The 22189-nt window shown below is 46.6% G+C and overlaps 1 protein-coding gene across 1 annotated transcript in view; it reads right to left on the bottom strand.

Annotated features, from left to right (window-relative positions):
* Positions 1-22189, bottom strand: part of plxna1b (plexin A1b) — a 185279-nt gene that overhangs the window by 64596 nt on the left and 98494 nt on the right. The window contains exons 5-9 of the mRNA XM_069678988.1: positions 20469-20569; positions 17592-17715; positions 16491-16644; positions 15279-15378; positions 7799-7913 (exon numbers count right to left, since the gene is read on the bottom strand). Of these exons, the coding sequence (XP_069535089.1) occupies positions 7799-7913; positions 15279-15378; positions 16491-16644; positions 17592-17715; positions 20469-20569 (594 nt within the window). The remainder of the gene's footprint in view (positions 1-7798; positions 7914-15278; positions 15379-16490; positions 16645-17591; positions 17716-20468; positions 20570-22189) is intronic.

The raw sequence follows: 22189 nt of genomic DNA, 5'->3' as shown, positions 1-22189 counted from the left end.
GGTCCTTCCAGGTCTGACAAACCTGAGTCAACGCGCTCATTTCAGTTTGAAAGAGGTATAAGTAAGCCCACTTGCCCTCCTGCAGCAGTTTTCATTCAGACAAAGAACGGAAACCAGACGACTGAAGCCCAGAATCATACTGATTTGTGCCACTAAGAAAACAGACCAGCACACAGTTTCTCCAGTTCACAAACAATGACCTGCGCTGCAAGCTATCCCAACGTGTGAGAACATAATGCTCCATTCACACTCTTAAAATATGTTTAGTCTTTCTATGATGCTGCCAAATATCTTCTGAAAACATGTGCCTTCATGAAGATGCATAACTTGGCAGCACAAGTTGTAAAATGCAATATCAGTAAATACAACTTCGGCTGCTATCAGGTCGAAGTACAGGTTTCATACATAATAGAAACTATACAAGTCATGGTATTAACCAATCTATGTTGTTTGTGTCACCTGCGTCTGTCTCCCTGTCCCCAAAGCTCGCAGGCAGAGGATCGCTGACCCTCTCGCGTTTCTCTGGGAGTGCGATGGAGGTTGGAGTAAAAATCAGCGCAGGCCACTTTACTAAAACAGCATGATGAAAAGCCCAACATGACAAGAGACAGTTAGCTGGTCTTGAGAGATTGGAGGACGCAGCACGCTAAAGGCTTTCTCCCCCCCTCCTCCGCCTCTCCATCCCAGCAGGCGGTCGCTCTCTCTCTCTCTCCATCTCGGCTCTGCCTGAGTTTGTTTTTCCTTCAGCTCACTTTGCAGCGTTATTCATCTGTCTCTAACTGCCGTTGTCTCTTTCTCTCAGTGACTCTGCAGTTATCTCCTCCTCTTCTCTGACACACACGGGGGCCTGGTGGTGAAAATGCAATATTCATCCGTGTTCACTATTAGGTGGGCTGGCTGCGAAGGCTGCGGAAATGAAGATTTAATACAGCCTGAATAATTAAACCGCCGGGACCTGTGACTGGCACACACTTGCACAGACGCAAACACTAAACACGCTCGTGCATGGCCTGCAAACCGCTGTGCATCTATCATGCCACCATATTCCTGTGTGTGAAACTTTACTTCACATTAGCTCTTCATTAAGCTCCCCCCTGATTCATCATGTATTCATCGCTGCAGCCAGCCGCGTTTGGCATAGCCGGGGCGATACTCGCAGCATCAGTGGGCCCTGCCGGGTGGCGTAGGATTACATCAAGGAGAGAATAATGTAGCAGCGACGTTACACCTAACACGTGCGTTTGCCAGCGCTGAGCTCCACTTGCTGCTTTACATTTTCTCAATGTCATAGAAGGATTAACACTCCTCAACCAATTAGTGCAAGAAAGTGTCCTTCCGATCTGCATAAACTTAACACTTTAAGCAAGCCTCTTCCATGGATATAACTCTGTTGTCCTTGTGTAGTCGTCTACTAAGCGCACATCTTAGGGTACGACAGGCTGGTCTCTCCACGGTGTCTCCCAGCCAGGGCGACCCACCCCTCCCTGCCTTCTGTTAGCGAGGGACTGAAGCACGATGTAAGGAGGATTCAAGAGCAAGTGTGGGAAGTTTAGGTAAAAAAAAAAAACATAAGGAAGGAGCTGGAGGAGAGATAAGCTTTGGGACGGTGAGGCTAAAAATAACCACAGAGAGAAGGAGAGCTGAAACATCTGCATGCGTGTGACAGAGCTCGCATGTGTGTTAGCTTGTGAACATATCTGCGTGTGTGTGTGTGTGCGTGCAACGGCGGCATCCGGGGACGGGATCCAAATCTCTAGCTCTTCTTTCTCTCCCTGATGATCGCGTGGGAAGCACACACACACACACACACACACACACACACACACACACACACATGCAGAAGTAAAACATGTCTGAGGGGCTGAATTACATTACCAGCGGTACAAAATAAACCCTCAAGGCTTCCTCAGTTCATCGCACCGTTCTCTATTAACAAATTAGAGGGATGTACAAGAGAGTTTGCCAAAACACCTGATACATCCCACTTGAAATGTCCCCCCGAGGTGGAAGTGTGTGAGAAGTTTCGTGAGAATGGGTTGAGGGCTGTCAGACTTTGTTTAAACTGCTACAGACGGTGAACCTCGACCAAATCAAGGGTTAAACACTAGAACGATCGCAGATCCATCTGGCAAAGAGAGCGCGCGGTTTCTTCACTCCGTCGCCTCCGCTTCCTCTCCATGTTCCCGCAATTTCTCTCCCTCCCTTCCCCTTGACCATGGAGGGTTTTTTTTTTTTGGAAAATAACATGCGTCACTCTGGATGTAATCTGCCGCTTGTTACTGCCAGGCTTCTCTATTTCCTCCCTGCCCTTGTCTTTGTTTCTTTCTTGAATTTTTTTTCTCCCTCTGCTTACATCTGCTCTCAATTACAGCACCCCTGTCCGCCTTTGGTTTGTCCTCGGCGGAATAAACGAAGAGCTGGAAGGACTGCGTTGTTTTGGAGAACTGCATGGGGCGCATTGAGAGCCACCTCCACCCATTTTCTCTATTTGTTTCTTCTTCAAAGTACTGTTTACATTTGATTAAACATGACTAAGGCACGTCTCTTCTTGATATTAAGCAGAAGCACATGTGTGGGTGTGTGGGCGTCCAGTTATGAGCGACACGATGCAGGGAAACAAGAGGAAACAAGGACAATTTAGGGATTAAAATTGGGAACTTGTGTTCAGTAATAATTTAGGATAAAGGTGATGAAAAGATTTTGGAAGAAGGAAGGACAGGAAAGATGAAAAACACAGCCGAAACATGTTTTGGGTGAAGGAGCTGCGTGGGAAGAGAAGGGGAGAAAAAAAGATGATGGTGATTAGAGGTAAAGAAAGATATTACGAACAGATAGAGACAAAAAGAAGGAGAGAGGGAAGGAGGAAAAAAAAAATAAAGGTGGGTATTATTCAACCTCTCCAGCCTCCCCCTCACCCACATGCCCCCTGCAGCCCCTTGCTGCTGGTTGTGCTTTGTCCTGATAAGAACCAGTGACAGTCACACACACACGCAGTATGGACAAACACACACACACACACACACACACACACACACACACACACACACACACACACACACACACACACACACACACACACACACACACACACACACACACACACACACACACATATATCCATGCACACAGCGAGCCCCCTCAAGCGGCCTTGGCCTACAATCTGTGGGATGTCCTTCTCTAGAGTGTGTGTGTGTGTGTGTGTTCTGCTCAGTGTCTGAGTACCAGCCAGGGTAAACACAGAGTGCCAGAATGTCACGGTCCGGGGCCTTCACACCTCCATCACAAATAACCCTTTCAGCCACAGAGAGAGAGTGTGTGTGTGTTTTTGAAAGGGGAGAAAAAGAGAGTAAGCATGTGTTTGTGCGACTGTTTAAAATGTGTGGGCAGGCTGGATGCTATATGTGTACGTGTGATGGTTTAGGGTTTGAGAAACAGACAGCACTTGGGGAAATATATATATGTGTATAGTTTTACTTTGTTCTGAGCGCAGCCTATATCAAGCCTCTCTTATTAACAGAGTGTCAAGGGACAATGTGTCATACGCTTACATTATAGCTGTGTAATTGGCAGTGTGAACACATGGGTGTGCCCACCAGTAAGACTCTAGTGATGTGGAACAGACACATGCTTTTCTGTACTGTGCGCACAAGATATATGTGCTTATTAAAGCTTTAAACAGGAAAAGTTCAACATTATGGGCCTTTTTTTGCACTTGAAGCAACAGCCAGCAGCCATTGAGCTTAGCTTAGCTTAGCATTAAGCAGGAAGTGACAGCTATCCTGGCTCTGTTGAAGGGTAACCAAAATAAGCAACTCTCATGTTATATCTGACAGACATTCAGGCTTTTTCCTAAACAGGACCAGTTACTTCTTGGATAATCCACCTGTTGCCTGGCAACAGGTCCAAGCCAAGAAATAGTCGAGCCCATTCCCCTAATAGTTGCATTGTGTGCTTAAAGAGGCAAAATGTGTTAATTTGTGAGTGTTGGTGGGCAGATTCGTTTAGCTTTGGACATAGCTAGGCTAGCCTTTACCCTGTTTTTTAGTCTTTATGCTAAGGTAAGTAACAGCTACCTATTTACAGTGCAGATATTAGAGTGCCATAGAGCTTCTCATCTGCACACCACGACACAATAGCCCTTTTTACACTGCGGTTCCGCCTCAGCGCCGTAATGAAGCTCCGCTTACATTGGACGCCAGCAACGCCAGCATAAAGCCACCCCCAGTGTGTTTTAAAATAGCGTTCCGCCGTTGCGGAAGCAAAACGTGCGCGAGGTGTAAACAAACAGCGCGTGCTTCAAATACACACACACGCCGCTGTTCCGCTCTGCCTGCTACGCAGTTTACACAGACGCTGTTTCATCTCTGTTACTACCTCCGATTCCGGCTCAGAGGCGGAACGACTTGGCACCACCATTCCGCCTCCGTGCGTTCTACATAGAAGACGGAATGCAACATAATCCCGCTAATGAGGGGAAAGAGGAAGAACTTGATGAGTAAGAGGAGGCATCTTTTGCATTTGCAGATTCAGGGGGACAGAAGCAGGACAAGTGGCGGGAGGTGTTGAATTTATCAAAGACTGAAACATTCATCACTGCAGCCTCACATTCCAGTCCGAAGAGACGTTGAGGACACACCAGAAATACACGAGAGGACACTGAAGGGAAGGCTGTAGTAAGTAAGATTTGCAGACACAGGATGCAGATGAGCTCCTACATCCTGACGGACAGAGGAGTTCAGACCACTATTCCTCAATCTGGATACAACCTCAACCAAACAATATGAGCCTTGTTTAAAGAAAGTGAGGGATAAAACTTCTAAATTGAAAGTTAAAGCACAAACAGGACGAGAAGTGAAATGTGGAAACAGTAGAAAAGTGACAGCAAGAGAGTTTAAGGGGGAAGTAAAGGAAGCAGCGCTGTACTCACAAATCTCAATCAAGTTAACCGCTGCCTTGATTGCTCGAGTGAGACTGAGCCTCGCTCTGCAGCAAAACAAACACGTAAGCATGTCTTAACATAGCTGAGCCCAACCGCCCTGAACCTTGCCTGGCACTCATCAAGGCTTTGGCTCAGAATAGCGCTTTCTCTCCAGGGGTGTGGAAGGAGGAGAAAGAAGGAGAGCAGGAGGAGGAAGAAGGGAGAAAAATGTCTCCTTAAAGAAAGAAGAGGAGACAAAGGAAGAAAAAGTTTCAGTGTGTTAATAAAAGAAGAACGCAGCACCGAGGCGTTCCCTCCTCTCTCTCTCTCTCTCTCTCTCTCTCTCTTTCTCTCCAGCTTTTTTGTTGTTCTAATAAAGTAACTCTTACTCCTCTCCTGCAATTTTCCGCCCGGTCGCTCCTTAATTCGAGAATTTGTTTGTTGTGCCATTGGAGGCATTGTTGATTCATGCATATTTGATTTGGAAATGTCACTCATTATATTTATTTCCTCCCTGCTTACTGCGTCTATCTACTGCTTTCTCTTTCTAACTTGACACAGTCGCTTCACAAAAACAAACAACACTTCCGCTTCTTGGCTGGGTTGTTTAATAGTTTTTGTTTTCTTGGATTTTATTCATTTTAAGTTGGTATTTTTTGGCAATAGAGGGAAAGGATAGGGAGAAAGGAGAAGAGGAAGCACAGCAGAGTAGTTGTGGAAGGGAGGGTGTATAAAAGTTCTTGGACATTTGACCAGCTGGCCCTTTATTCCCTCTCTGCTCCACTGTGCAGTCAGTAGAAAAGCATTGAGACCACACGGAGACAGATATGAGAGGGCGACCTCTCAACCCTGTGTGAAAACATCTATCTGGCCTTTGATCGCAGTCTGAAGATGAGTCTTATTTAATCCTGTCTGCTGTGTTCATCTGCAGCAGAGAGCGGCAAAGGTCTGAGTGAAATGTCTGCTATCAGGAGAGCCCATTTCACTCTTATGTTAAACACTGCTATTTGTATTCACAGCTGAGCTACAGCACGCTGGAAAAAGGAGCGTTAGAGGTCTAAATTAAGGGTGCAAGCATATGTGCACGCACGCACACACAGGTCCTTGATGGCATGCATTCCCACTTCAGCAGCTGATAAGAGGAAAAACCATGACTTGCCTTTTTTTTAACTAGATATAATCCACCCACAGAGATGCAAGGTGAAGGGAAAGAAGGATGAGGAAAAGAGGAGGTGAGCGAGCATCAAAAATGGTGAGGGATGAGGCGGAGAAGGAGAGACGGGCTATAAGTCTAGCCTACAGGAAGAGCTGTACTTGTTGGGGCATTGAGAGCACAGCTAATGGATATGGCAGCACGGAGAAGGATGATGAATGACTGTGTGTGCGTGTCACTGTCAGAATGTTTACACTTTAGTGCATGAAATACACAAAGTATAGGAGTTGTGGGTCCATAGTGTGCGTGTGTGCGTGTGTGTGACAGCACAGATGATGGATTCTCTAGCGGAGCATGTGGTCAGTGGTTTCTTGGGCAGACGAGGTGACAGGAGAGGTCTCTCTGTCCACATGCCACTGTCAGCCGGTCTGTCTGTCCCTTCCTTCCTCCTGCTACCTCTCTCGCACTCTCTTCCTTCTTCCCTTTGTCATGCTGTCTCTATTTTTTCTCATCCTGCAAGTGGACAGATGTCGATCTTACATGAACACGCGTCACCTCCCCTGTCGTCCACCAATATTAACTTCGCAGTTTGTATGTTTACTTGCGCATCCTCCTCTCCTCCGTTTTTCCTTTCGTCACTGCAGGCCCTTCCTGTTTATCCATCCGTTGCCCCTCTGGCCTCCCTCAGCTCAGAGTGTGCTAGCCAGCGCTCTCCCCATGTCTTGCAGATGGGCGCACTAATCCGCTAACATTAGCTCCGTGAGGCGTGAAGGCTGGGCTCGTGTGTTGTTTTGGACGGGCACCGAGGCTGTGGTTTCGCATGCTAGTGTTTGGGATTCTGCACAGCTCCGGTTGAGAGACGAGATAAAGAGGAAAGTAATTGGATAAAGGTTGACCAATTAATAAAGGCCGGTGATTCGGGCCGGCCAACAAGGGGGGGCTTTAATCTGCATGGAGATAACGGGGAGAGTCAGAGCACAAACATCAGGAGATAGGGATGAATTGTGTGTATGTGCGTTTATGTGTGCGAGGTGTCAGTCAGATAAAGACCGGGCATGACTGTCAGTCACAGGGGAGTGCAGTGGATTTACATCCATAAGTCCATTGAGAAGATACGCATTTGACTTCCTTTCCTGTTCCTGTTAACGTATGCGAGGCTGTGCCGTGCATGAGAGATTGAAAGAGAAACGTAGCATGCCCGTGTGTCCATCACTAATATCCTCGCACACACCACAGCGGTTGACAAACACTTGTTATGCCTCGCGTGTCGCCCCTGTAGCAGCAGCTCGGCGAGATTGATATTAGCTTTTATGCTAATGCAGCATTTGGCTATGTAAGAACAAGGCAGTATTTCCATAGACAGTCATTCATCCCCGCCTGCTTATGGCCTTATGGGCCACGACAGAATTATTGCTGCACAGTACACAAGCTGTTGTCCCCGTGCCAAGAGCCGCCATCACACATACAGACAGCAGACACGCGCAGCAGGGTGACGTGAGGAGACCCTGAGGCGAAAGCCACAGAAGCTGAGAGCGTGAAGGTGTGTGTGCAGCTGAGTGCAGTTTGTGCTTATGTTTGTGTACTTTGTGTTTGCATGTCAGAGAAAATAAGAAGCTTTTATGTACCATCGCACCTGCAGAACGTATAAATATATGGGCGTATGTGCAAAAGAGTTGGTCGACATATATTTTCAGCAACATGTATGCATCCCAAAGTAAGAATCTTACCTCCGAGACGTTGACGCGTCCCTCCTGGAAAGAGCAGTCGTTGGCGTTCTGGGTGCACATGTGGCGGTACTTGCACCAGTGGCATGGGAAGGAGCCGTTCACACAGGAGAGGCAGCTAAAAACAGAGAGCGACAAGAGGAGAGACAGGGAGTTAAGCAGGGCCACCTGTTTTCTAACTTGAGTCTAAATTATTCATCTGACTGCATCAGTGCTTCATTTGACAAAGCAGAGTGACGGCTACAAAAAGAGGACAGAATGAGTTTGCGTTATGCATGAAAGATGAGAGAATGGCCGACTTTGAAGCATGTAAATCTCATACTTAAGTGATAAACAATTAAAAAATCTATTTAGAGATCTGCGTTATATTTCATTAAAGCTCTGCCATGTTAACTCCATCCTAAATAAGGACTTTAAAGGAGCAACCCACCCCTGGAAAAAGCCTCTGTCAGTCAAAGCTGGTGTTCTCTGTAATCGATAGAAGCAATAATATTTGAAATTGGCACCATAGCTGTGGAGAAAGTTGCACAAACAGCTCGTGGTTTCGCCCATTCTACATTCCTACAACACCCAGCGTGCATTGCGCCCCTCCCTCTGAGATGAACGGCCCAAGCGAGAGACGCTGGAGTGAAATACTACCGTTTTCCAGTCATGGACATTGATCGCTGCAGGCAATGGTTTAGAGCAGCACAGCATCTGAAATACTACGAGAATATACCAGTGGATCGTCTAAAAAATCTTCAGGTCTGCAGTCTACATTTCAAACCTGACGATTTTGAACGAGACATGACATCGGAGGCGGGCGTCCTAGATTAAGGAAGTGTATATTAGCAAGCTTGACACGTTTTTCGTAGCCTGGCGGAGGTTTTCCAGGGCTCATTGGAGAAGCAGATAACGTCCTCCGAAGTCAGAGCGAAATTGCATTGTTTTTCTACCATAGTGGCATTAGCTCCCCATAATAGCATGAAAGGATTGAGGCTGAAAATTGGCGAACTGGCCCTGTAAGGATGACAGCCATTTAGCTCAGATGTAAGTGTGTGGTTTTTAGTGTTGGGATTGGCTGTGATGTAACAGAGATGCTAAAATGTAAATAGCCCAAAACCCCACTGGACTTTTTAAAATCTTCACTCTAATGTCTATTTATCATCCAGTGTCAAATTTGGACTTTTCCCCATCCTGTCGGGAATCCTCTTCTCTTCCTCTCCCCTTTCATCCCCCCGTCTTCCATCAACTGTCTTAACCTCCTTCTCCCCCTCACTTCCTCCATTCATCACTCCAAACTCCCCTGTGACTGTCCGGCGCTCGCTGCTGCTAAATGTTCAAAGATCTTCCTCACAATTCCTCTTTGCATATATCTCTCCTCTTTCTATACCTCAGCTGTATCACTCTCTCCATTCAGCCCTGAGCCCTTCTTTCTGTCCCTCCATCTCGCGCTCTATCCATCCCTTTCATTTGCTCCCGTCTCATTTTAAAAAGCCCCCCCCCTCCCTGTTCTTTGTCTAAAGCTCTCTTTCATCCGCGGGGCTAAGAACGCTCCACCATTTTAAATTCACCTGCTTTAGCCGAGGAGAGGTGCAGATAGACGGGCTGAAAAGAGAGAGATGGGAGACAGAAGAGAGGGAACGAGAGAGGGGAGAGATCAAAAGCAGGTGGATTTCCCTGAGAGAGGTGGAGACGCCAGGTATCGTGGGAGAGAGAGGGGGGGAGAAGAGGGGGGGTGTTGCCTGCGGGGCTGTGCGCGGGAGTCTCGTGGGAGGAGGAGGAAACATTGGGTTGGAAGTTGGGAAGTTGGTGTGTGCGTGTGTATGTGTGTGTGTGTATTCAGATCTAAAGGGACCTATAGAGGGGAGCAAGACAAGTTCAAGTCCACAGTCAATCAACAGGGCTTCATGTTTCCGGTCCTCTCTCAGCTCTTAACGATGCGGTGCTATCTGGTGTCTTACTAATTTGCATGACATAATCTAATGTAGCCGTTAAAGGCTCACAAATGAATTTGTTTCATTCGATTACAAAGAATTTCTTCTGTGTAACTAGTTTTTATATTATAGTTTGTGTGAGCATGTGTTTTATTGGGAAAATAATACAATACAATTTAATACAGACCCGCTAAGCAAGCCTGAATCCATAACAATAAAAGGGCTCAACAAACAGGCTGATTTGTATTCAGCCACATCTGCCAGGTGTGAATTCTGCACGTCTGTCTGAGCACACTCGCCGACAAGCTCTCGAGTGCGTTTTAACCCTGTGTAAAATGCCAACTGCGCTCCCCCTCATCCGCATGAAAAATTAGGGCTTCAGCTCTTGAGCTCCGAGATGGAGCCCGTGCACGATTCCATCAAAACCCTGACGTGGATTCATTTGGATCAATTAGGGCCCCTCGTTTGTCAGGTGCGCACTTTAAGCGATCGTTTCCAGCCCGGACCCCTCCCTTTCAGGCGAGATCAGAAGCTGGAGCTTAATTCAATCCCACTGCCGCTTTAATTGACCAATTTAGCATTGTGCTGAGAGAAGCTGTCCATTTAGAATGAAAGATGTGCAGCTTAGGAAATAACAGGCCTCTTAATACCACACAAGAGCAAATAGGAGATTTGTCAATGTTGCCGACAAATGGAGGGAAAGCGATTAGGCTACGCTAGGTTCGGTTAGCATACAGTAGATTGACTCATATAGCAGAACTGGGGGTTTTAGCTCGGCGTTTAGTCCCAAGCGAGGTAGTCAGAATCAGATAAAAGGACGTCAGTGCTGAACAAAGGAGCTGAAGACATTACCGATGCAAGACAAATGAGCATGCGGCAAGTTAGCCGAGCTCTTTGTGTAGCTTGCTGGTGTTGCAACAATCACTGTTTTGAATGTCAAAGAGTCTTTTTTTGTTGTTTGGGGCCCACCAATGGATCAGCGCTCATCAAAATACAGTACAACACCGACTTAACACAGCAGGTAACCAGAGCCAAACGGTGAACAGTACAATGTATAGTTAGAAGTTCACACCCAGGCACCCGTCAACATCTGTCGCTGAGCCCTGATAATAACTATTTCTATCGTCACTTTTATCTTTTATTCATGTCAAATCAGCCTTGTTAGTGTGGCAGTGACTTTGAAATAACGAGCAAAATATCAGCAGGTACCCGATGCCAACTTTCTCTGACTTTTATGATCACGCCCTTTGAAATAAAAGACGGTGCCATTATGTGTGCCACCTAGGGCCAGCAGTAGGCCCTGTTTGACAACCCCCTACCGCTCGCTCTTTGGTTCTTCGAAGTAACCCAGGGCCCCCTGTCAAGAGCAGCCTTAGGATCTGAAAACCTCTCTTTTAGCCTGGGCAAAAACCCTTTAAAGGAAAAAAGCCCACCCAGGGCCAATTGGGGACGTTCAATAATTCTTATTCTCCTGTCCAGGGGTGGGCTCCCTTTTTTCAGACCCCCCAGTATCCCCTTATTCCTCCTTCCTGTCACTCGCCATCGCCCTCAGCCACTCAGAGGCTTTGAGAGGCCGCAGACACGCTCCCCGTATGGCCACGCTCATAATGCTAATTTAATCCGTTCATATTCAGATGCTAATCGAGCTTCGCTAGCTTTGGAGCCGCAGTGTTTTATCAGGCACTACACAATGGGCTGTGATTCCTCCTCTCCTCGGTCAGTTTGGAGTGTTTAATACAATGCGCTCTCCCGGTGAGGTGCGTTTGACACTCCTGCACTTGGCAAAATGAGATATTTATTGGCTTCTATTCATTTCAAAGGAGTGGAGGTGAATAATTTAATGGTCCTCAGGAACGGTCTATCCTATCATTACTGGATCCATTTGTAATTTAAGGGGGGGTGATAAAAAACAGAGGGGATAGTGTTTATGCACATCATTTTAATAATGCATGTCGGGGGGTTTAGTTTATAACACAACTGTGCAATCTGAAGCTGCCTATCGCAGGGCCGAAATAACAGCAACAATTGGAAAACAATATGCTTTAAATTTACATTTTGTCCGTTTACCTTCGATCCACGGCTTTTTACATTCCTCTATGTCAAAGAAACTCCATCTATGACATCCAGAACACTTTTATTCCCAATTACCCTAAAAGCACCCTCAATCACACAACAAATGACCCACTCACAGCCCGAGCCACATTAACCCTAGTGAGAAAAGGTGCTTCATACAGCTTTATACAGACAGTTAAACCCCAATTCATTGCCAGACTATCCTCCCTATCTCTAATAAACGGGGGGCTGTGGAATGAGAAAAAAGCGTATGGAAATATTTAATTAAGGAGCAATCATGGCCGTGGGTGATTTTCTATTTCAATCTCGACAACCCTTAAACTGAAACAGTGGGAATTCTAATTAGATTAATACCACTATGCAAATTTATGGCATTTTTGAAAAGGCAAAGGGCCACGACGTAATCAGTAGAGTAAATAAGCAGGAGGGGTGTGTGTGTTTTTTGGGGATGGGGGGGCTGGGTGTCACCATGTGAGTGTAAACTATTATGAAACATGATGGGGCGACGCCAAGGCCAGGCTCCTTTCTCACACTCCAGAAGGTAGTTTCAAAGTGCTTTACGACAGCAGGAACTTTCCCCAGGAACTAGGAACCTTTTGAGCGTTTCAATAGCAGGAACCAGCGTCTAAATTTAGTTCCGGGGTAATTGATTTACCCCCTGAAAAGTCCCTGCTCGGGGGGTTTTACTTTTCAAAGCTCCAGGCTGTGTCAGGGCGGGGCCTGCAGTGCTGATCGTTTCTAATTGGTCGAGTACTTGCAGCGTTTTATTTCACCCGCCACGCTTAAAAGACTGCAGCTGCAAGCTCACTGTTAGCATCGTGTTTTCGGGATTGTTTACCAGCGTGCTTTGAGATGGAGTCAGTTGAATCTCCTCCATGCTAACAGGCTAACTGTAGCGTCCCACAAATGATGATACTGGCCCGTACGCGCGTCGCGACCTGGAAGTTAAATTTTCTGGTACCTTTGGTTGAAAAGCACCTTTTTGACACCAGTACAGTCCCAGAACAAAGAGACGGAAAAAAGGTGCACTGGAATTTTTGAAGCCAGAGTTGATGAATGTGTTTCAGAACATCTGCGTCCTTCACTGTGCAAAAGCCTGCAGTATTTAGAGCTTAAGTCCATTAGAGGACGACTTAGCTCTGTAAAGCAGCACCGAGCTTTCTGGAAACAGGGCCATGCATGAGGCTGTTCGGGCCTGAAGTCATTACAGCAACGACATTACCAGTCTGATCTCATCACTGACGTCCGGGGGGCACAGCGGGTATGCGGGCCGGAGTACCAGCTCCAAATGGGATTCTTATCTCAGCATCTCTCGTCGTCATCGGAGTCACTGCTGAAGATGCAACGTGCCATATCTGTAACTTCATTAGACGTGTCCATTACATCACTGTGAGGCTGAATTAGATCAGCACAGGGAGCGGATTTAATCAAAGTTCAGTGGGGTAATATCCTCAAATGGGCGACCCTCCTGTCTGTGTCACTTCTCATACCTGTCTTACACTTGGCCTGTGAGATCATTGCTATATTAGGATCTGTAATGTGACACCATGTAGCATCTTTCCTTTAACTAGGTGTTTCTATTTAATTCTCAGTCACAGGATGCAGGATGTATCCATGACAGCAAAAGACATTGGTAGCTGGAGCAAACATCACAGGGTCCTTATGGGGGGTGAATTAACTGTGAGTTGTCATTGTAAGCCACCACACCCTTAACCAGCTGAGCTAATCATTGCTGCAGTAGCGAGGGATTTTCTGCACGAGGGCAAGAAGACAAGGGTAGCTGGTTCAAAGGTCAGAGTAACAGATTAGGTGTCCGGGGTTTCAGCGAGCCGTAAGTGACAGAGCGCAGAGAGGTGTGGCTGCGCACGTCTATGTGTACGTGTGTGTGTTTGCAGACAATCCTCGAAGGAGGCTAATCTAACATCCAGAGGGAAGCCAGGATGGAGCCCTGCGGTACCCCAGGGGCCTCCGAGCCATCTGCTGCCCCGAGGCTAATACCCCAGCAGACGTTTCAGCCTCCCCTGGATCAGCCGAGGATGGACAGGAGGGAGGGTATCATGTGGGGCGGGGTGGAGGGTGGAGGAGTCGGAGGATTCTTTTACCCCGGCAGGGTGCACCGGGCTCGTGGTAGGACTGACCTAGGGGTGTGGCTCGATGGGTGGTGGAGATTTTCAGCAGAAGGTGGATTAGGAGAGGCAGTCAAGTGCGATTGGGCGGATAGCTGAGGGCGTCTGGAGTGTGAAGGAGACGAAGTAATCCGGAAAGACACAACACTCCCTCCGCCTTCTTACAGCATTACTGAGTTTGCTTTTGGTGTCTTGTGTAAATAAGAACCAGACCGAGTACGGAGAGCTCAAAAAACTAGTGGCATTTGTTTTATTGTGGGATGGAGGTATTAATGAGGTTAGAGTCTGTGATTGGGGGGCAATACTGAGACTATCGCATAATGAATGAATCATTCAAGTATCATTAGAGTGCGTCCTGGGTTATGATAATAAGACTAGAATTACCATCTCATATCCTGATCGCTTCTCATATACGGCACATTCGATTTTTCAGTCGTATGGTAACACAATACTCTATACTGTGGAGGTCGGAGGGGGTGGGATATTTGTGCGTGTAACTGTATGTCTCATGGACAGTAACAAGAGACAGACCCTGGGGAGACTGGACTCAGAGACCAGGTCTTTAAAGGGGGGGTACTGCGTTAATTTCAAGCTTCATATTTCACTCTGTGATACCTGTGGAGAAGCTTAGCATAATTTACAGTTTAAAAAAATATATATTTTTCTCACACTGGTGCTCTGTGCAGGCCCTCATACAGCCTCTGCCTGAAACGACTCAGTCAGCTCTGTCCCTTTAAGAAACCCCGCCCCTACAAGCCCGCTTTCTTCTGATTGGCCAGCTCTCCGAAGCCTGCCGAGGGGCAGAACTCAGTGTTTGAGGCACGCCTCTTACCCTGTGGCCGTGTTACATTGTCGGCAAAGAGTAAACTTCACTCTTTCGATTTTAAATGTATATCTGCTGCTTTTGTCCTTTGGAGAAGTAAACACTGATGTCTTTTCTTCACAGTGAAAGAAACACTTTCTCCAACACATTCTTAACTGACTTGACAAGCAGAGCCATTGGGCAGAGTGGCGTGAACTGTGCCAGGGGCAGGATTTCTGCTGTGTCTCGGGCAGATGCCCAAATATAGAGTTCCTCCACTTTGTGACATCACAAAGTGAAGCATCTGGAGAGGTCCGTCTGAAAGTGTGCTTCACAGCAGCCTGCAGACTGAGACGATTTTAGCAGTTGATTACTCCAACATACTTTTACCTACAGATCTGAAACTTCACCCACATTTAGTGTGGACATCGAACATTGTAACATTGTACAGTGTGTATGTCTTAACTGTGAAACAGCATAATACCCCCTCTTTAATGAACAAGGGAAAACACTGAAACATGGCATACAACAGATGTATCAAGAAACATTCAGTCTTTGTTACTTACGATTGATGGACGCTGCAGTTGTAGAAGACAAAGTCTACGCTGGCAAACTTCTTGCCTGTTTCCTTGGATTTCAGATACAGCTTCACCACACGCTTGTCACCTGAAGAAACATAACAAATATGTTCAGAAGAAGATTATCAGAACTAAATCTTTAATGTTTTAGAGAAATACACGACCGAAAAGCTCAAAATCATAACTCGTGACTTCATTTAACACAGAAAAAAGATGTGAAATCAACTTCTTCATGGTCACATCTTACATTTGAATTCAACTTGTGTGACCTCAACAGATGCACACACGCACACACAAAGAAACTGTAGCCTAGCAACACTACTCTCATGTCACACCCACAGTGGGGTGGCTTTAAAAATAGCAGCACCAATCAGTGTTTGGATGCCAGAGCTGATGAGAACTCGTAATGGGGCATAATGGGCTCCGTTGAAGAACTACTGCGATGTCGCTTTGAGGAAACTTGCAGCGCAATCTGACATGTTTTCACTGCTTTCGAATACCAAACACGTGTTTTATCGTCCTCTGGCTTGACAGGATTGGACGTGAAACAGGTGCATCGTCTCAGCAGAAAAAAGGGAAGCAGATATTTTTAAATAGAGCGATAAACCACGCTGAAGTCACTGCTTTGAAAAGAAGTTAGGAGCACAACCAGTGTCGGGTAGATAGCAGAAAATACAGAAAATGAAAGTGACAACAGTGCATAATGCATGGTAATGGGGATTCAAAAACAGTGCTATTTTCAGGAGATAAATGTAGGCTCGCATTCGGGGCTTTGAAGGGGAATGGGCATGCGTTATTGGTGGTGACAAGGTATTCTGAATTTAGACACACCAAGCAAATCATCTGCTGTGATTAAGATTCTGTTCTGGTCAAAGCAAAGCTTTAAACGTCTCCAATTGTAACGTAAAAAAAGACCTCATAGGAAGAGACACATCAGCCTCTGGTTGTGAATATGGAGTGTACAGTGCTATAGATAGGCACAAGAGAGAGGGGAAGGATGGGGAGATGGCATAAGAAGACTGAAACGAGAAAGTAAAATGGACAAATACGCCCAAAACGTGTCAAATCGAAGGAACAGTGTTAAATTCCTCTCTTATATAATCCAAACTCCCCACATCCACACCCTGCCTGCTCGCCGCTACCACCCAGTGATCTCACTCCCCCAATGACTTCACCGCCCTTCGCCCTCTCTGTCCCCACCTTTGTTCCTCGTGATTGGGATGACGTCCCGGACGGAGGGAGACATGCAGAAGATGTGCCCGCCCTGGATCCGTCCCTCCGTCTCCACGTAGTCCTCGAAGGAGCAGTTGACCCCCGCCGACAGGTCGGGCACGTTACGAGCCTGGAGGACCAGCTAGAGAGAGAGAAAAGAGAAAGAGGGACAATCAGTGCAAGATCAATGGAAGGACATGGTGTACATGGATTGTTATAAGATATGACATGAGGGTTAATGGGTGCTGGGGGAGGAGGAGGGTTGGGTGTGTGTGTGTGACAGCAGGAATAAGGGAGGGCGAGTGCGTCAGTCAGCGCAGCTATTACAGCAAGGTTAATGTGTACGAGTTAATGTGCAGAGAGGAAGTGAGGCAAACTGTAATCAGTCAAACCTATGTGGGTACATTGAGGAGCTGGTGACAGAATGGGAGCACACACACACACACACACACACACACACACGCGCGCACAGATTCCAATGATAGAGACGAGACAGAGAAGCAGATTCTTAATTAAATCTAAATAGCGAACAGTTGCATCCTTTGTGTGAAATTCATGACTTTTATAAGTCTCTTCATTACTAAAGGTCAATGTGGACATCACAGCGATGGCACAGAGGCAGAAGAAACACGATGCAGACTGAACACAGCTACTCCGCTGTGTGGAAATTGTACCACTGCTACAAAACAACTTCCAATTTATAGACTTGTTCTGATGTGATGTGTAGTCGCCCAATTAGATCTGAAAACAGTTGTACGACTGCTTTTCTTTTGTGTTCTTTGAGGATTTTTTGGTGGAGAATCTTTGTATTTCTCAAGTATATTATTGAGGATTTTATTGTATTCATGCTTCACTGATGTAAGCTTGTTAAAAATATAGGTGGATGTGTAGATAATGATACGACAAAGAAGCACTGTAACAGACTTCTTTCTTACACTCAGACCTTTAAGGAGCAAGTGGATCAAAGTGCGACTGTAAAATAAACTGAGTTTGTGTTTGACGAGGGGTCTAAGCCTTCAAGTGATTGTTTAAATGGTATAACTGTGTAACTTACAGAACAGTTGGAGCCATAAACAGGAGAAGACATACCTGGACTTCAGACATGGTGACGGAGATGTTTCGAGGCTGAACGGTGAGCTCCACACACTGCCGCTGGTCTGACGCAAACCTCTGGGGCTCTCCTGCTCGCTCACAGCGGTCCTTTCGAGAACAGCTAGAGAGAACAGCAGCGAAGGAGGAGGAGAAAGAGAAGATGTAGGGAAAGAGAGAGGTGAGGAGAAAAGGAGGGAAAGAAGAGATGAGTGAGACAGAAGAAGAGAGGAGCAACTGTTAAACTAATATGACAATCATATTAAGATGACAAACATGCACAGCCATCACCGTCACACAGAAATGGGAGCAATAACAGAAGACAAATAGGCTAATAGCTTCCCCTGCCATTACTGCAGGCCTTTACATCATTACCTTATTGGCCCTGACATTTGTGCAAGAGCCGCTCAGCTATACGAACACTATGTCTCCCTCATCTTTTCAGTTTACGGCCCCACCCAATTCAAACTTCTCTGAAGATATACAGACGGTCATTAAAGTTTCCCCCTAACCGTAAAAATGATACAATTCCTACAAGTCGAATATCAATGGGGTCAGCAATTTCCCCCCCTTATTACGAGCCAACTGATCGTGCTAAAAATCAGCATACAGGCCCGTATTGTGGCGCTTTTACTATTAGCAATTCATAATGCATTAGCTATCACTTCACCTACGCGCTAACAACAACTGGTCCCGGCGGTGAGGGGAAAGTGCTGATGCGGCTCATTGCGAGGCCTTAACAATAAGAGGGAGGCTGAAAAAATGCTAACTGCCTCCTCGGCGAGGTAGCCCCCCCCTCCCCTCGCACCCCCTCGTTTAGTTAGCCTTCAGTCGCGCTCAGCAAGAAAAAGCTGTCGCCAAACGCTCCCCTGGGAGTCACTAACACACACACACACACACACAGTGTACAGGCACGAGCAGACATGCACAAAGGTATGTACACGTTTTCTCATTATGGACTCTTTTCCTCTTCCTGCTCCTCTGGTGTGTGACTGTGTGAATGATGTGTAGAAACACAACACATGCACGCTGTGTGTGTGTTTCTCTGTCTGTGTGTGTTCCCTATTCAATTCCACTGTGTGTTGATTGAAACTACCATGGCTCTTAATAAGATGTGGCTAAAAGCACCAGAGGGCTGAAAAGAAGCTTATAAATAATTTGCCTATTAATACATGCCCATTTTCTCTGCGAGGGCCTCGGCAAGATTTGGCAACGCTCTCAGGTAAGAAATGAGCGAGCTGCGTTCAAGACACAAGGTCGAACATGTGCCCGAACTGAAGGTTATCGCCGGTTCAAGTCCATCATGGATGTGTGTGCGATTTAAAACATGTGTGCGCGCCTTGAGGAGAGACAGAATGTTTCGTAAGTTTAATTAACACACAAAGAGATGGCATTATGCCAAATCCTCGAGGTGCTCCAAACGTGGTTTAACATGCTGTCACCTTTCAGTAACACATAACTGTTCTCACACTCTCCTGTGTGTGCACACACGCCCTCAAGTCAAAGGGAAGTAATAGACACAGAATCTGTGCCACTGAACTACACTGCACTCATGAGTGATTAGACTTCTCCTGTAGATCTCACCAAATCTCCACTTTCACTGTTTAATGTCTAATGTATCGTAACACTGTAATCTTACAGCAAACAAAGATCTAGTCCATAAACCGAACGCTAACACTACAAACGACTAATCCTTAATCTGCTGCCAAAAATTGCCCACAGAAGTATTAAAAAGCACACACACAAAAACAAGCTAAATACCACTAAAATAAATGGGTGTGTCAGCAATGCAGGCTGCCAAGCTGTGTTGTTATTTATGTGCTACTAACAGGTTTAGCCGGTTGACAGGCTCACACAGGATGAATGTATCTGTCCTGGCAGGGAGCGCTCAGGTTGTACCAGTCAGATTTCCTTCTGTGAGTCATAATTATGTGATGAAGTAATTGCCGTTGGAGGCCTTAGACTTAAGCTAATACAATGAGTTAAAAATAGACTCAATTTTTTTGAAGATAAAAATAAATGTAGAACTAATGTTCTTTGTAGAAAGACACCAAAGACCTCATATGTATCCACTGTGTGTGCTCCCTACAAGCTTCATCCTGGACTACACCCTCTCATTCCAGTCACACAATCCACATTCCACCACCTCAAAAACATTTCCAGACTCGGATCATCACTCCCCGACTCCGTGGCTGAAATGCCTTCACTGCTACCCGTCAGGACTACCGCAATAGAGTCCTGTCCGGGATACCCAGCAAATCCCTGGACAGGCTCCAGTATTCTGACCCGCACCAAGCCCTGGCAACACATCACCCCCACCCTCATCCACCTTCACTGGCTCCCGGTCAGGTCCTGCATCTCCCTACATGCCCTGGCCCCACTCTACCTTTCTGACCTCCTCCACCCCTATACCCCGTCCCGGACTCTGCGGCCCTCAATACATGGGCCTGCTCACGTTCCTCCACCCGCCTGTGGACTTAAGGGTAGAGAGCCCTTCAGTCATTTAAAAACGTGCTCCAAACCTTCCTTTTCAACAAGATGGGTTACCCAGCTCACTTTGCTTTCTCTCCTTGTACTTGTGTTTGTTTGGTTTTGTTTGAAAAACTGGACGAACACGACAAACTCTATTTTAGGGTGTACTGTCCCTTTAAATAACAACTGTGTGAACCTGTGCGGTAATAAAACGCTCCTGAACTTTACGTGCAACTATTCGGGTAGGTGCCTCCACTCCAACATGATCAGCTGACACACACACACCTAAAGCACCTTTACACTTCTCTCACACTGATCTAACAACACAAAGCACAGTGAGGCTGCATGCCAGGGGCACCGGGGGTGAAGTGTGTTAATGTGTGCGTGAGTGTGTGCGGTACTTACACGTTGTGGAGGACACACCATCCACAGTGAGGGTCTCTGGAGCCCAAACACTCCCCACAAGTGGTGTACTGCTCACAGCTCTCCACTGGAACTCTCACCACCTAGAGCGAGAGGGAGAGAGAGAGAGAGAGAGAGAGAGAGAGAGAGAGAGAGAGAGAGAGCAGGGAGGTGAAGAAGAAATAATTAGTATCCTCGTTGTAATCAACCTCGTAAGACGAGCGCTATATTCAGCTGGATGGAGATGAGCGTTTGACAGCTTATCAGACTGATTCAATTCAGCAGGCAGTATGAGTGTGTGTGTGTGTGTGTGTGTGTGTGTGTGTGTGTGTGTGTGTTTGTGCTGAGATTGAAAGGAGAGCTAGTCTGTGAAAAGTGTGTGTGTATGTTTGGGTGCATGTGTGTGTTCTGGGGAGTGATTCTGGTCCAGCGGTGTGTGACAGCGTCCGGTGAAGCGTGTACAGGAGAGGCCTCGCAAGGCATGCTGGGATACCTGACAGGTGGCCGTTGCAACAGCGCTGTGTGATTGACAGGTGACCTCAAAAACCAATGGGAGGCAGAGGAGCAGAAGGACAGACCCCCAGTGTATATCTGTGTGTGTATGTGTGGGTGTGAAGGAGAGTCCAGAGACTATGGTGCAGCTATGTGAATATACCTGCTGTGTGTGTGTGTGTGTGTGTGTGTGTAAGAATGTGTGTGTGTGTTTGCGTCAGTCATTCATAGCGATACTGGATGTACGAGCTCGGTGACAGCCTACAGATGTCGCCTAAGAAACCAGATCAAGTGTTAAAGTTAGCCCTCCCCTCTGGTTAAAGGTGACGACAGATGGTTCACAACATGGTCCCAATGGATCCAAATGTGTGTGTGTGTGTGTGTGTATTTAAAGATATCCAACGGGGGCTTAAGTGTGTTTTAAGTGTGTGACAGACAGATTGCTAGCATATGCGCAGAATGCTGGTTTGCAACAAAGTCGGCGAGGCTTTGAGCGCGAGCATGTGCTGAAGGTGTCAGCGGCGCACTCGACTTTTCCTCACCAACAGGCCTCAAAGTTGATGAGTCGTTTGATCCCCGTTTCATCACGGGTGTGTGTGTTTGAGTGTGTGTGCATGTATCAAATTGCTCAGCAGACCTAGATTTAAATCATGCAGCAGAGAGTGAGCCGGCTGGTCAGTGTGTAAGATCCTTTAACAGCCCTACCCTTGGCTATTATAGCGTGGACACACACACACGCACACACAGATTTAACCATGAGAACCCTGTCCAAGTGGTATGCCAGGACTAAAGCAGTATCTGTTCAGCATGAGCTGACTTTTTTATGAGCTTTGGAAAGGAGGGGGGAGACGGAGAGATATATGGAGGGATAAGAGAAAAGAAAAACATATGGCAGAGGAAGCGTATAGGCCCGAGGTAAGAGATAAAGCTGGTTAGCTGCAGGACGGAAAGCAGGCGGACAAAGGAACGCAGCCCTGAAATATTAAACCCAGGCCGGGATTCCTCCCTGAGCTTTAAGTACAACACAGATATGAGATAGATACGACATGCTGGAACTCATAAATGCTCTGAAATGTCTTGTATCAGACCAGCCCAGCAGATATTTGATATGAAGAATGCTGCCAAAGCAGAGGGCTGACTGACATAAACACTTGACACAGCATGTCACGTATCCCTCTTTACGTTCCCCACTGCACATTTAGTTATATACATTACACTATAGCTGTGTCTCA

The sequence above is a fragment of the Semicossyphus pulcher genome, unplaced genomic scaffold (genome assembly GCF_022749685.1).
Source record: "Semicossyphus pulcher isolate SPU_LCO1_2020_fin unplaced genomic scaffold, fSemPul1.0.p SCAF_3, whole genome shotgun sequence".
Lineage (NCBI taxonomy): Eukaryota > Metazoa > Chordata > Actinopteri > Labriformes > Labridae > Semicossyphus > Semicossyphus pulcher.
This window is presented reverse-complemented; position numbering and strand designations above follow the sequence as displayed.